This window comes from Kogia breviceps, chromosome 12 (genome assembly GCF_026419965.1).
Source record: "Kogia breviceps isolate mKogBre1 chromosome 12, mKogBre1 haplotype 1, whole genome shotgun sequence".
Lineage (NCBI taxonomy): Eukaryota > Metazoa > Chordata > Mammalia > Artiodactyla > Physeteridae > Kogia > Kogia breviceps.
The window spans coordinates 73,545,200-73,561,562 of NC_081321.1; the positions used below are offsets into that span (position 1 = coordinate 73,545,200).

General features: G+C 37.3%; 1 protein-coding gene across 4 annotated transcripts in view; it reads right to left on the bottom strand.

Annotated features, from left to right (window-relative positions):
* The window catches only part of ATP2B1 (ATPase plasma membrane Ca2+ transporting 1), a 74,619-nt gene extending 58,827 nt beyond the window's left edge, over nucleotides 1-15,792 (bottom strand). For all 4 annotated transcript variants that reach the window (XM_059080663.2, XM_059080659.2, XM_067009850.1 and 1 more), the window contains exons 1-2: nucleotides 15,367-15,792; nucleotides 2,901-3,098 (exon numbers count right to left, since the gene is read on the bottom strand). In XM_059080663.2, the coding sequence (XP_058936646.1) occupies nucleotides 2,901-3,098; nucleotides 15,367-15,574 (406 nt within the window). In that variant the 5' untranslated portion in view covers nucleotides 15,575-15,792. The remainder of the gene's footprint in view (nucleotides 1-2,900; nucleotides 3,099-15,366) is intronic.
* Between the last annotated feature and the right edge of the window lie 571 nt (nucleotides 15,793-16,363).

Consider the following 16,363-nt stretch of genomic DNA (forward strand, 5'->3'; position numbering starts at 1 on the left):
TCACTGTCGCGGCCTCTCTTGTTGTGGGGCACAGGCTCCAGACGCGCAGGCTCAGTAGTCGTGGCTCACGGGCCTAGTTCTCCGCAGCATGTGGGATCTTCTCAGACCAGGGCTCGAACCCGTATCCCCTGCATTGGCAGGCAGATTCTCAACCACTGTGCCACCAGGGAAGCCCAATAATGATGTTTTAAGGCTACTAAAAATCAAAAATTTAAACGTTCTCCTTTTTAATCTTTAATTTCTATTTGTGTCTATGTTTTAAAATGCTCACAGTATAAATAACTTTAAATATATATAATTCATAAATGCATAAATGCATCATTTGGAGACATGTGCTCATATCTTTTCTTTATAGGGTAAATAACCAAAAAAGTTTAAAGACAATGCAACAGAGGTTAAGGGAAAGGAATTGTAAGACAATTATTTAATTTTCAGCTTTAAATCTCACATGCATATGTATTTATAACTAAACTACTGAATATTTCAAGAGTGTGAAACAAGTTAGTAACATATTTCATTTCATATATAGTTCTACTTTATATTACACAGATAAAGTTAGAATGATCTTGAAATAGACAGTATTAAAGTATTTCTAGAAACTGAATCTTTTTCCTACTGATGACCATTACAAATTTTTAAGGGAGCTGCAGGGAAAAATGAAAGTAATCTCAAAATCAAAGTTAGGAAAGGACTGTAGTTTACCAGTTATACATGGGGAAAAAAAAAGTATTTTAATAAAGATGCTTCCTTGTAAATATATTCACCCGAGAGGTACACACCATCTAAATTTAGCCTATGCCCTCTACCACAGGGCAAATATGCCATTCTAAAATCCCCTACGTGATTCTTGGGTGGTATATCAAGTGTATATATTAATAGTATAAAAAAGTGGTTCTCAAAGTGTTGTTTAGGAACTCCAGGGGGATCCTTGAGGTCAAAACTATTTTTAGAATAATACTAAGATGCTATTTTACCTCATATTTCATGAATCTGTAGTGAAACTTTCCAAAGACTACATTACATGTGCTAAATACAACAAAATGAATGCAGAAGCAGATAAGAATCCAGTTATCTTCAATTAAGCCAGACCTCAACGAGATACAATGACGTTACAAACACCACTACTCTTCATTATTTCATTTCAAACTTCATTAATAATTATAGTAATTATAATTATATAATATTTATTATTTTTAAATGCACTGATAAATATTTTTAAATTTCTCAGTTTTAATTTAGAATACAATACTTACAGATATAACTCACATAATCAAAACCTCTTTGGAGTTCTCAATACTTAGTGTAAAAGGGTTCTGAGACCAAAGAGTTTGAGAACCACTAGTTATATACAGTGACTATAGATTTATGTGGGTTATAGTGCTTATTTTCACACTAAACAGTACTAGTAAGAAATTTTGATAATTTGGATTTCTATGACTATAGATTTACAATTAATGGATTTCCTTTTAATTCTCAACTGCAGGCAATTTTGCCCCCCCCCCCGCAAAGGATACCTGGCTACCTCTGGAGATACTCTTGGTTGCTAACGTGACAATGAATGTTCTGATGAAAAATGTCAACAGTGCCCTTCTGAGAAATCCTGATCTCCACAGACTTCAGCCTCAGATCCACTCACTTATGCTGTGACCCACTACCTCCTCCTGCCTGCCCCCTGCCAAAAGTTCTCTCTCACGTGAGCTCTAGGCATACCTTTGAAAGAATTACTTTAAATGAGTACCTAAGCCAACTATTAGAGGTAGCAAATATTTATTAAACTCTTCATAACTTGAAAGGCAGAAGAATGAAGCTTTCACAAACAAAAATATTTTGGTGAATCACTCTTCTGATATATAAAATACTAATGGTTCACTCTATAGCTACTTAAATATAGTGACCAAAACCCAAGCTAGATCTCTAGGCAGTTATAGAATGTAATGTTGGAAATATCCATTTTAAATAATTTGTTTTAAGGGAAAAGAAGAAGAAATTTAAAAGAGAAATGAAGGGGTACTTCCCTGGTGGCACAGTGGTTAAGAATCCACCTGCCAATGCAGGGGACATGGGTTCAATCCCTGGTCCAGGAAGATCCCACATGCCGCAGAGCAACTAAGCTGGTGCACCAGAACTACTGAAGCCCACGCACCCTAGAGTCTGTGCTCCGCAACAAGAGAAGCCACCGCACCACTACAAAGAGTAGCCCCCACTCGCCACAACTAGAGAAAAGCCTGTATGGAGCAGCAAAGACCCAATGTAGCAAAAGAAAAAAAAAAAAAGAAAAAGAGAGAAATGAAGGACATAGAAAGATGAGAGAAAAACAAAATCATGTGCAGTTATAGGTTAAAGCAGTTACCATTCTATATTTTTCCACTGATCAGAATACACTGTAGCGTAAACATTTCTAAGATGGCAAGGAAATTATCCAAATCATGTATATAACAAAATACATATAACATTTTAAGAACTTGAAAAGTAATGGATTAGGGAAAAGAATAAAATTTTGCTTTCATAATGATTTTCCAAAAGATTAAAAAAAACCAAATTAAAAACTAATTACTTCACAATAGTGTTCTAAAGAACTTAAAAATCATGATGACACATAACACATCATATATATGGCTTAGTGCTTTGCCAGACACAGTGTATGCATACATGGTTAGGTTACTTAACCTCTGTGTCTCACTTATAAAATGGAGGTGACACTGTCTATCTTATAGGGTTACTGGGAAAATTATCTGAGGTAATATATTTAAAGAACTATTAAAAGCACTATCAGAATGATATCCAGTACAAAGCAGTTAATAAAAGCTGGCCTGCTATTGTTATTATGTATTAAGTAAGCAAATGCACTGAACTTAGCATCACACATAAGAGTCTTCCCTCCCCCTGTCCAATTTACTTACGTGCATTATCCCCTTCTGGAGGTTGATAAAAAGAAAGGCCCAATGATATTATGGCTGCAATTTCTAATATAATTAAAGTGACATCTTGTAATGCTTCCCATACTAATTGAAGAAAGGTTTTTGGCTTTTTAGGAGGTATAAAATTCTTTCCAAATACAGCTTCTCTTCTCTCTATATCTGCAGGGTTTCCACTTAAACCTAATAAAAAGAAATAAATTTAAGTGAACAGTTTTACTACTTACAAATGAAAATATTTTATTCAAAACACATTCATTCTCTACACTTTAGATTCATTACATTTAGACACAATTCATAAGACCCTATCAGAATGGTTTATTCTCATGAGTTAGACTAAGTGTACATAATTTAAATCACCAAAAGACATGTGCAATGCTTTAAGAGAACATTTTAAGTAGATGACGTAAGGTTGAACTAAGAATTTCCACTTTTCCAAACTGCTGGTTTTTGATCATACTGTCTTACACCATCTTATAGACTGCTAGAGACAAGAAATGATATATGAGTTTGATGGTTTTATATTGGAATTAAACATTTCCCTGACCTTTACTTATGATATTTTTCCTCCAAAAGTGGGGAAGTATATAAAGATATTTATTTGATTTACTTATTGCATCTTGGTTAGCTTAATAAGTGAAAGTCTTTTATTTTCATTCTTATTTGCTGAAGAACAATGAAAAGTTCATCCACTATAAGCTCTAAAACTTCTATTCTAAAAGGTCTGTTATAGGGAATTCCCTGGTGGTCCAGTGGTTAGGACTTTCACTGACAGGGCCCAGGTTCAATCTCTGGTTGGGGAACTAAGATCCTGTAAGGCGTGGAACGGTCCAAAAAAAAAAAAAGTCTATTATACTTCAATTGATAAAAGATTTGCAAGTCACAAAAAAACAGGAGACTTAGGATGACCTTTCCTTCAAGTTTACTTTTTAGGATTTATTTCCAGTTAAAGAAACAGGTAGTGCTATTGACTGACCGTCACTGTAAAGGAAAAGGTACCTTGTAAGACATACTATTTATTGCCTGGATAATGGAATTAGAAAGCTGTGAAGCAAAAGGTTAAGAGAGAGCTGGATGATCAAATCTGCCTTTCTTTCACCCTACCAAGCAAGTCCTTCTCTAATTTAATCCTGCTGATCCTGTCGAGCCTAGATATATCCCAACTAGCTAATGCAAAGTTATGTACATATTTACATTATTGTGGGAGTATGAAAACACAGGCAGCAGTGACAAATGACATTTTTCCTTAGTTTAAGAACTCTGAAGAAGGAACTTCCCTGGTGGTGCAGTGGTTAAGAATCCACCTGCCAATGCAGGGGACACAGGTTCGAGCCGTGGTCTGGGAAGATCCCACATGCCACAGAGCAACTAAGCCTGTGCGCCACAACTACTGAGCCTGCACTCGAGAGCCAGCGAGCCACAACTACTGAGCCTGCGTGCCACAGCTACTGAGCCCATGTGCCATAACTACTGAAGCCTGCGTGCCTAGAGCCCGTGCTCTGCAACGAGAAGCCACCGCAGTGAGAAGCCCACGCACCGCAACAAAGAGCAGCCCCCACTTGCCACAACTAGAGAAAAGCCCGCATGGAGCAGCAAAGACCCAACGCAGCCAAAAATAAATAAATAATTTTTTTTAAAAAAGGAAAAGAACACGAAGAAGAGGACAGAGATACCAGGATGACATGACTTTTAATTTATTATAAATTTAAATTTATAATCAATTTAACCTCAACTCTTTTATTTTTTGGCAAGAATTCATTCTAAGAGAACAGCATAGGAAAAAGACAGGAAAACAGCAGATCACTGTAAGGCTCTCGGCTTTAAGTGTTTATAGCTATTACTCTGGATGCAGAGGCGGGCAAAGAGTAGAAGAAAGAAAACAAAGGAAGTTCATTATTAGAACAAACAATGAGAGATGAATATACAGATCTTAAAGTAATTATTTACTTTGTTTATTTATTTATTTATTATTTACTTGTTAAAGACACCAAAAAGCTTCCAGAGAATGTTTTCACAAGCAACTGTAGCACAGTCGGGTCCACACTAGGCAGTTCAAAAAGCATCTTAGATTTCTGATGACAAAAGTCATCAACTGAAAGCTTCCACAGAGCTCTAGGCTTTGAGTCAGAGTCAGTGGATAGAAAGGCAGTGAAGGACTGCACTGACCGACTAGGGGGAAAGACAATATGAGAGAGGAAACCTGCAAATTATAACTTTGAATCCACACACTATTTCTTCAGGCAAGAGCAACTCCCCTCATTAAACCTGGCTGCAAACAGTTAACAACAGTCTGTGGTTTAATTGGGGGATAAGGGAATCGATGTAGTGAGGTTTTCCACAAAACAGCAAGTATTTGTTTTAAAGACCTATACTTTGAGATATTCTGAAATTATGTGCTTACTGCTTTTCAAATAAAATACCCTTTCTTTTATGAAAGGATGATATTAGACAGTGGGTAGATTTGTTCTGTCTTATATTTTAATGCCCTTATAGCAAAAATAAAAGATTGTTATCCCTCCCTGTGTCAGTCTCCAATTCTTTCTAAGAAATATGTTTGAAGATACTGGTTCTATCAGTTTAACTCACCCTTAATAGAGTCTACCATTAACTACATATAACACCTCAGTTTTAAATATCACCAATGCAACTATAAAAATAGTTGATTAAATCTTAACTTATACTGGTTATAACAGGGGCCAATATTTTCTTAATGCTGAAAAGAACAGCCATAAAGTTTAAAGACTGCTTAAAAATGTATCTTGGAGGGAATAAGGAAAGTAAAAAAGCAGCTGATCCAAAGGTTATCATAATTCTTCCTATGCTCCCACCACATATACAAGCACACATCTAGGTCACTGCACCACTAAAGCTGTCTGGTTTAGGAATTAGAAAACCTAGGCTCCAATTCACCTACTGAAATCTTGTGCAAGTCACTTAACCCCTTTGGGGTTGGGGGGGCATTAATATTTATTGGTATAACTCATATAGTTTGGGAGGACCAAAGGAGAAGGTACAAAGTTTATAAACCATAAACTACAGGTCAACAGTTAGTTAAGGTAAGTAAGGAGAAAGACAAGTTACAAACTAAACACTATAGGTTTTAACTCCATTTTGGGGACAGCTGATTTCTATCCTTGTAAAATAATAAACTCACATAATCTAAATATAATGAAGTTCAGAGTTCTGCAGCAGTCTGTCCCCCCTCCCCCGACTCCTGATACTTACTGAATATCTGCTACTTCCAGGTACTGTTCTACTTGCTAAAAAGCCAGTGTGAACAAAACAAGTCTTACATTCAGCAAGCTTATATTATACTGGAGGGAGACAAATAAAGGGACAATTAAAATAGTATGAAGAGAGGACTGGCATTTATTCTAAGTGCAATGGAAACCACTAGAAGGCTTTATAGCAGGGTAGTGATTAACTAATTTCATTTAAATCGTCTGAAGGAGAAATTGAAGAGTTGGAGAGTGGAGGTAAAGACCAGCTGGGAGGCCACTGCAGTACAAAGTAAGAGATGGTGGTAGTTTGCATCTGGGTTCAGAAATGGAGGCAAAGGACTTCCCTGGTGGCGCAGTGGTTAAGAATCCGCCTGCCAATGCAGGGGACATGGGTTCGAGCCCTGGTCCAGGAAGATCCCAACGTGCTGCAGAGCAACTAAGCCCGTGCGCCACAGCTACTGAGCCTGCGCTCTAGAGCCCACGTGCCACAACTACTGAAGCCCATGCGCCTAGAGCCCGTGCTCCGTAACAAGAGAAGCCACCGCAACGAGAAGCTCGCGCACCGCAACAAAGAGTAGCCCACGCACAGCAACAAAGACCCAAAGCAGCCAAATAAATAAATAAATAAATTTTTTTTTAAAAAAAGAAAGAAATGGAGGCAGAGTCACTGAATCTGCCAGGTATCTTGTAAGGAGATCAGACAGAACTTGAAGGAATGGATGTGGATGAAAGAAAAAAAGGATAAAGAATGACACCTAGATTCTTTTTTGTCCATGCACTCAAGTGGATGGATGATAGAGACATTTACCAAGATAGGGCAAGCTTTGGGAACTGTAGACTTGGGTGGAAAAAGGGAGGCAGGAGTTAATGGTTCTGCTTTATCGATTTAAACATGAGATACCCATTAAACAAAAAGTGGGAATGTCTAGTAGACAGCCGGTTATCCATATTCAGAACTCACAGAGAGATCTGAGCCAGAGAGTCCTCAATATACAGATGATTCTGGAGCCATGGGCCTAATGAGAGCTTCTAGAAAGTTAAAGTAAGTTGACAAGAAGAAAGCAGGGCTGAGGCGAGAGAGCCTTGGAGCACTCCAACATTTGATTTGAAGATCAGCTAGGGTTCTTAAAACACCAAAGGAAACTGAGAAGAAAAGGGGATACACATACACACGCACTTAGAAATAGATTTATGCAAGACTACAGAAAGGGAGTTTTAAAAAAGATGATGTGGCTGATTATATCAAATGGTGTTACAAAAGTGGAGTAAAATGAAGACAGAGAATGGATAACTGGCTTTCACTAGATGGAGGCCGATGGCCTTGATAAGGAATCTTCCAGTGGAGGTATGGACAAAAGTCTGATTAGAAAGAATTAGACAGATAATGGGAATTAGTTAAGTGGAAACAATGAGTACAGAAACTTCTTCTAGGAGTGTGATGCAATGGAGAGAAACAAAGCAGCAAAAGTAAAATAAAGCAGTAAAGGTGAATTAAAATGGGTAAATAAAACCCGTTTTGCTTTTTAAAGATGAGTGACAGATATTAAGGCAAGTTATTTAGCAATGGAAATGATCAACTAGAGAAGACCACACTGGTGATACAGGAGAGACAGGCTAGTTAATCTAGAGCAAAGCCTTTGAAGAAGCCAGAGTAAATGGAATCTGGGGCGTGGGTGTTAGCCTATTATAGGTGTAGGAAGAGGCTCCACTGTGAGGGGGGAGAAAGCAAAGTTTGTGGGGAAGAGAAAGGTAAGCAGTTGGAACTGGTAATGAGACTACATGGTCTTAGTTTTAAAAAGAGAGGAGATATGATATCAAATCATTTAGAATAACTTATGAACAAATATACTGAGAATCTTCTGCCTAGTCCTGTTGGCTCTGTTGATTGTAGTGTAGCAGCAATAAGGCTAAGGGCATTGATCTCATTATGGCCCAGTTAGCTTGACAAAGAGAAAAAACAAAACCAGCTCAGAATATATGCTTTTGGGGTCCTGATCTACCATTCTATGAATAGATAATGGCTCAAGAATACTGTCTTTATATGTGAAAGGGATAGATTATGGAATAAAATGCAAATTCTATTAATAGCTTGATGTTTTACCAAAAAAAAAAAAAAAGTAGCATTCCAACTGCTGGTGCTAATAAAAACATGTCTCAATTTTAGAAAGTGAAGAGGGGAGAGTAATGGAATATAGAAAGCAGGTGGATTTAACTGAAAATCATGGCTATTACATAGCACATCCTAATCTTATCAAATTCTGTACTTGAAATTATGTCAGTATTTGTGTGTGTGTGTGTGTGTGTGTGTGTAGTCGTGGTAGTGGTGGCAGCAGCCAGCCTGCATTCTTTACGTGAGGGCCACAGGAAGACACACAGATCAAGAAAAGTACGTGAAAATTTGTGTTCGTGTTCATTCTTCTTGAAAAACAGACTAATACCCTCATCATATTTTTAATTTCAAAAGAAAAGGAGACTGCTCTCAAATTTAAGTGAATCACTGTCTAAATTCAAACTTAGGTTTAGTTCCTGAATGCCAACCATGGGCCAGATACTGTGATAGGCATAAACATACAAAGGGAAATGAGTCAGACAGGATGCCTTTCTCTGGCACTTGCCTTCAAGGAACTCACAGTTTGGTGGGACAGACTTGACAAGTAATCAGTTAATCACAAGCCAGTGTGTTACATATTATGATGGCGGTGGTGAGGCTGTTAATGGAAGCCAGCAAAGGGAACTGGAATCCAAACTTATGGGGTTGGGGTGGACAAGGGAGTTCTAAGATACCAAACTTGAGATCTCAGGAACGATTAAGAGAGACAGTCACAGGAAGGGTGAGGTAGAGTGTTTTAGGTGAAAAGATCAGCATGTAACAGGACCAGAAACAAGAGTGAGCTTGGCACAATAGTATTTAAGAAAACTGAAAATTTTGCTATGCCTCAAATACTGAGGAGGAGGAGTTGGAAAAGAGATGAGATGAGATGAGGTAAGCAGGAGCCAGACCCCAAAGAAATGTGTTAACCTAAGTAAGAAGTCTGAACTTCCTTCTAAGGGCAGTGCAAAACTACTGCCAGCTTTCAGCAGGAAAGTGACAGGCAGCATGAAGGGAGTCAGGAAAAGACACCAGTTAGTATGTTGTTACCTGAATTATGCAAGAGAAAGACAGCAGCCTCAAGCAGGGTGGTGGGGAGGTAGAGAAGCAGACACCCTTGAGTTAAGAGACAGGAGTTAGAATTTCCAAGTCTTGTCAACCCAGTGAGTAAGAACAGGTGAAAGACTCCTATCAAAGTCAAGTCTGTCTAGCAAGGTGGATGACAGTTTCACTGCAAAGGGGGAAAGAGGAAATATGCTTTCAGAAGGGAAAGTTTGGAGAGGCTGAGAAAATGAAGATGTCTAAAAGCAACTGAGCTTTCAAAAGGCCCAAAGCCTGGGAGAAAAGCCTGGACTGGAGCCACAGATATCGGAGTCAGATGTGAAGTCTTAGAAGTGGAGAGCATCACCCAGGGAGAATGCAGAGTGCACCGTGAACAGAAACACAAGCCCTGCCAATACTGAAAGGAAAGCACAGGAGGCGGATGAAACGGGCCAGATAGGAAGAAAGCAAACCTTGAGAGTATAGTGTTATGAAAGCAGAAGAGAATGCTTTGGGAAGGAAATATGTCTATTGTACTCAGAAAACTGAACTTGAAAAAACTAACAAAGCGATGTTACTTCAGGCTCTATCAAGTACAACTTTTAAAAATAATATATAAGCCACAAGGTTGAGAAGAAGTAGTCAGTGTTAAAATTATCTTCAAAAAATTCATAAGCAATGAACCAGTAATCTGAGCAAGATTTAAATTAAATGTATAATTCTCTATTAAAAAAAAATTATTGGGGTATATAGTTCTCTATTATAATACGAATAAATTTCTAGGACAAGGTCACACAGGATCATCAATAGAAAACCCTCATTGATAACTGTATACAAGTATTAAAACACATGTGGCTGGCACACCATGGCCATTCAAATCCTTGTCGAATGCCTAAAACCAACCTGTATGACCAAACACATACATCAGGGAATCACAGTGTTCTTGTAGTAGCCTGTAAGTCAGCAATGATTTATCCTGGGAAAAAGGCTGATTTCTTTCGAGAGTTAAAATATATTTCCATGTGTGAATGTCAATTTTATTGTATTACATCATGAAGACATGGTCAAAGCACACCATTACCAACAACCTTACTACTAGCAAGTGCAAATATAAACTGCCATCTGAAACATTATGGAAACATTAGTCAGCCAGGGACAATTGCTGTTGACTCTACCCTGCTTCCTACCACACACTACTTTTGCTTCTCTCTACCACTGTTTCCTTATTTCCTTTGTTTTTTTGTTCTCATCTACCTAATTTTAGCAACTACCACTTTAAAAGTTTGGTGTCTCATTTGCTTTCCTGCCCTTTACAAATCCATAAAGTCATGCCTCTTACAGAGTACCATTCAGTACCTATCTCTAATTTTTATGAATTCATTTTTATCCTTTGCTTGATACAGTACTATGAATAATAAATGATACCAAGGGATGAGATTTGCATTCTGTAAATCTTGTTAGAGAGTCTATTCTACCATCCAATATAAAATATAATATAGATAACATAGGAACACATTAAAATGGGAAAGATACCAAAAGCTAGGGTAACAATAAAAAGATCAAGAAATATGGTTCAGAACAGGAGTAAGAAGGTTAATGTAGGGAAACAATAATGATACAGAAGAACAAACGTGTAATGGCAGTTTTATACAGTTAGGATATTAGAAGATTATTTTGCCATGAAAGTACATTCTTGGATTCTGAGGACTATAAGATAGGTGCTTGCTAACACATAAAACCAAAAATATGAAGCAATAAATCTCATTCCAGTTAACCTTGAAATTTACAGTTCTAATTCTTTTAAGAGTAAAGATAATTAATCAGAACCACTAGGAAGTTTTTAATATGAAAATTACATCTGGCTCAAAACACTTCCTATTGATCAGTACACGTACAGTATGCTTAAAATCAAGTTAAAGCACTGCTCTGCTAGAAAACAAGCAATAAATTAGCAGGCCAAATGAGGAAGCACACAAACACAACTTCCTGAGGAGGGCATATTTTAAAGACCAACGAATAAACAGAATCTTAAATCCCCATTTTTTTCATCATGTAGTTCCTGCCATCAAAAAAATACTATTGTGACAAGAGAATACAGGTACTTCTTTCTCAATCTCTCAACTCTTTTGCAAGCTGAATGAGATGAACTTTTATAACACAAAGTACACTACAGTAGTTAAAAGTTTGTCCTCTGTCTAGGTTTGAATCTCTCCTCTGGACTTATGAGCTGTGAGACTTCAGCTAAGTTGCTTAACCTTTTTGTGCTGCGGGTTCTTTGGCTGTAAAACAGGATAAGGTTGGGCTTCCCTGATGGCGCAGCGGTTGAGAGTCTGCCTGCCGATGCAGGGGACGTGGGTTCGTACCCCGGTCCGGGAAGATCCCACATGTCGTGGGGCGGCTGGGCCCGTGAGCCATGGCCGCTGAGCCTGCGCGTCCGGAGCCTGTGCTCCGCAACGGGAGAGGCCACAACAGTGAGAAGCCCACGTACCGCAAACAAAACAAAACAAAAACCAAAAAAACAGGATAAGGTTGTTGTGAGGATAAAGTAAGTTGATATAAATTTATAAGCACTAACTACCAATTTGGCATAAAAAGCATTATCTAAGCATTACTTATTATTGTTGTTGTTCTTAAGAAACATCTTTAATTGTTCCTCCAGACTTTAGAGCAATCTAATATCTACATCCCAAATATTTCTGATCTTCCTTCTCCACTCATTTTTCTCTTAGGCATATATCACTAACACACTACACATCTCATTTGTCTTGTGAACTTGTCTTCCTCATGTAAAAATAAGATAGGCAGTTTTGTTTTATTCATGGATGTATGCCCAGAGCCTAGGTAAGTGCCAACAAGATAGGAGATACCCAATAAACACAATATCTCAGCAATTCTAAAACACACACATTCTTATATTTTATTAACATGTCTGAAATTGGGATGTAATTTAATTATACACTTATGATTATCTCACAGTTAAAACTGCCAACACATTCTTTTTTTAGGGGGTATATAAAACATATGACTATCATTAACCTAGATCTGACGAAAGACTGTGTCAATGAATGAATGAATGAATGAAAGAACTAAAGTGACAGATAAACTTCAGTTTTACCTAACCAAAATTCCTGTACTTTAAAGAATCATTGTTATCTCACTTCCCTTGACTATAAGCAGATTATACCTAAAAAAAGGCTACTTATTGTCTAGATCATTTTACTTGGGCATAAAAACTCCTAGCTGATTATGCCCAGGGATGAGTCATTTGTTACCATTTGCCTGGTTGATCAGTGACAAAATAAATATTCATTAGCTTCTGAGTGAATTATTTCTAAATTAAACTAGAACTATTCCTTTGGAAATAACATTTCTGTGAAAGCTGCTGTTGTTTTTATTTATTCTTATGATGACTGTAAACACAAATATGATGCTTACAATGGCTTTTTCACATTCTTTAAAAGAATATTTCAAAATGACAAACTATATATATATATATATAAACAGTGAAGACAAAAGTTTGTACAAATTTTGACAAAAATTAAATTCACAATACTAGGAAGATGAGCAAGAATTTTCTAAGAATAAAAGATGGGGAAAATGGCAAACACTTGTTTAATAGCACAAAGCAGCAACAATACATACAAAATTTTGAGTGTTAAGTGAGTATTTCTAGAGATTATCCACAACTTCCACCATGTCGTAAAAGAGGTACATAACCATCCCCTCCCTAAATTTTAAAAACTACCGTACTAGGTACAAAGTTTCCGTTAATTTAATAAACTTCACTAATTAAGCCAAAATCAATATAAGGAGAACTGTGCAAAATAACAACACAAAAGAAACTGCAGTGCAAACTAAGAGAAATAATGTCCATTAAAAATGAAAAAGCATCATGGAAGGGTTTTTAGTTAATCAGAAGTTTTGTCTTCTCATAACTAACAGCAGGGAAACACAAAGACATGGTTGCGGGAAGTGCAAATATGTGCAGATTTCAAAGTGAAGTTCAATATTGGGTTTTTAAAAATTAATTATTTATTTTTGCTGCATTGGGCCTTTGTTGCTGCGCGCGGGCTTTCTCTAGTTGTGGTGAGCAGGGGCTACTCTTTGTTGTGGCGTGCAGGCTTCTCATTGCGGTGGCTTCTCTTGTTGTGGAGCATGGGCTCTAGGCACACGGGCTTCAACAGTTGCAGCATGCGGGCTCAGTAGTTGTGGCGCACGGGCTTAGCTGTTCCCTGGCATGTGGGATCTTCCTGGACCAGGGCTCAAACCCGTGTCCCCTGGCATGGGCAGGCGGGTGCTTAACCACTGCACCACCAGGGAAGCCCCAATATCGTTTTTATGAACAAACTATGTTGTTCATATATTGAGGGGTTTTTTTTGGTTTTTCTGTTTTTTGCAGTGCACGGGCCTCTCACCGTCGTGGCCCCTCCCGCTGCGGAGCACAGGCTCTGGATGCACAGGCCCAGCAGCCATGGCTCACAGGCCCAGCCGCTCCGCGGCATGTGGGATCCTCCCAGACTGGGGCACGAACCCTTGTCCCCTGCAACGGCAGGCTGATTCTCAACCACTGCTCCACCAGGGAAGCCGGAGGGTTTTTAATGTTAACATATCCTATTAATTTGGTGATCATGAAACATCCAAAATTAGGTTTTAGATTAAATGTAGTATGTACATATGGTTGAATTAATGAATCTACCAATTGAGAATAGCAACTTAATGTACAAATCTCTGAAGTTATATGAAGTTAGCTAACATTTTAAAGTAGATTTGCATACTGAACAAACTCCAAAGTTTGTCAAATTACATCTATTAAAAGTTCCATGGGTCTGTTCCTGATTCACTGAATTTAAGCAGCAGGGGTCCAGCTCTTAAAATGGTGCAGCATATTTAATGTATAACTGAGAAGTCCATGTTTCTAGTGGTTCTGACTTGAGGAAAAGATCCAGACAATCTGCAAGACTTTACAGAAAAAAGAATATACTCCAACTGATCTGAGGAAGCCATTTTAGGATATATGTGAATACTGACATTAGCTTCCTCAAGACCATGTTACCTCAGAAAAATTAAAGTAACTACCTACCTTTAAAACAATGAGCAATTCACATAGAATTACATAAAGGTTTTAAAGAATCTTTTAGTGTGATTTAAAATTCTTTAGCAACTTTGGAAATAACTTTTTGCTATTACCTTAAAATTTATCACAAGTAGTGGAATGGCATAAGATGTTTCAAGAAAAATATTAAGAAAAACACTGAAGCACAATTTTTCTAGAATTGGCTTTGGAATATATACTAATATCTTTTAAACTTTAGCATTAATAATTTCCCTTCCTTACTAAAATAAATTGTAATCACCAAACATTCATCCTCATGTATCCTTCCCCCGCTCCTCTGCAATTTGGAAATCCCTTTTGGAAACCTCCTAACCTAACTTTTTATATTCAACATGATCAATGTATAAAATAAAAGATTATCCCTTCAAACTATTTCAAAGACCATAATGCAATGAAGTTATAATGGACATTTCTGTTTTTCAAAAAGAAATTTACTACAAATCAAGAATTATGAAACCAAAGATTTCTTTGAACACAGGGAAACAATATAATTCGAGGACTGAAAACTATTTTTAATCAAAGGAAATGTCCGTTAAATTAAAAATTGCCATCTAATCTACTCCATTTGCTCTGGTACCTTCTGAACTAATTGTTAAAGTTTAGGTTTAAAAAAAACCACAAACTTGGTCAGCTACTGGCAGTGAAAGCTATTTTAAGCCACCTGGCAAAATGAAGGATCCTGAGCAGGGTTTAGTTCCACTGAATCCCCTGGGAACTACCAAGCCTGATTCCAGCTCAAGTGGAAAGACAATCACGCTATCGTAAACAAGCAGCAATATGTGCGACAGTACAAAATACTTCCTCCCACCAACTTAAAATATATAAATTTGCAACACTTTTTTTGATCTAAAGTTACTTTACACCAATCTTTAATGCCACGAAAAATATGGCATAATCAAACAACAGCCAAGACAATCTAAGCATGCTTATTTATGAGCCAATTACAGAACTCGCCAAAGTACTAAAAATGAATGTAATAAAACTCACCTTCATTGGGAGATGTTTTTAATCTGGCGCAAATTCCATAGACATCTCCATAGCTTTCCTGTATTTTTCGTAATGCATCTGTAGACCTGAGCTCCATGAGAGCCCGCAGCTCTGCGAGAGTAATTCCAAAGTCTCCATCATGATTAGCTTCCTTCAAAGAGTTTTTTACGCCACCATATGCAACCGAGTTGTTTGCCATGTCGCCCATTACAAGTATAATTTAACAGGAGGAAAATGTTTCCCAAAAGACTCTAATTTTCACTTGATATATATCCAAGATGAAAATCTTTTAAATATGAAAATCTTTCTTAAACCAAACACTCATTGTATGACTTTGTAAAGGAGCATCAGCAGCATTTCCCAAGGAAGTATCTTGACCTTTGGCCCATGACTAGTTTCTTCCTATCAGTCATGAGATGTACACATCTGTAAGAAGAAAATATTTAAAATTAGTAAAATCCATATGAGAGTATTATGCATATAAGCATACTTTCTAAGTGTCATCAGGTAGTTTATCAAAGTATATCATTTAATTGCAAAAATATTTTTTACTGTAGTTTCATGCCCTTAAAATGTTTCGCATGATAAAAGGTTAAAGTATAACTTCTAAATAAAATTGTATATCAAGAGACATTAGTTTTCACCATTATTAAATGAAACTATATTTCACATGACTGTTAGGGATTATTAATAGTTATCATTAAGCACTACATTAGTTGCTTTAAATTCATTCTCTCATTTAATCATCACAATTTAATCCCATGAGGTGTTATTGCTCCTTACTCTATGGAGAATAAGCCTCAGAGAAATTGAGGGGTTTCTACACAGCCCACAGATGCCTGATATGAATGAGCTGGGATGCCTCTAAGCCCATGTCCCTTCAAATACACTACCCTGTCTCTCCAAACCTTTCATATGGGAGAGTCCCTGAAAGGGCAAAAAGCACAATGAACTTCTCATATGGTTTCCTGCGACTCTCCTTGGCCACTCTGTGATG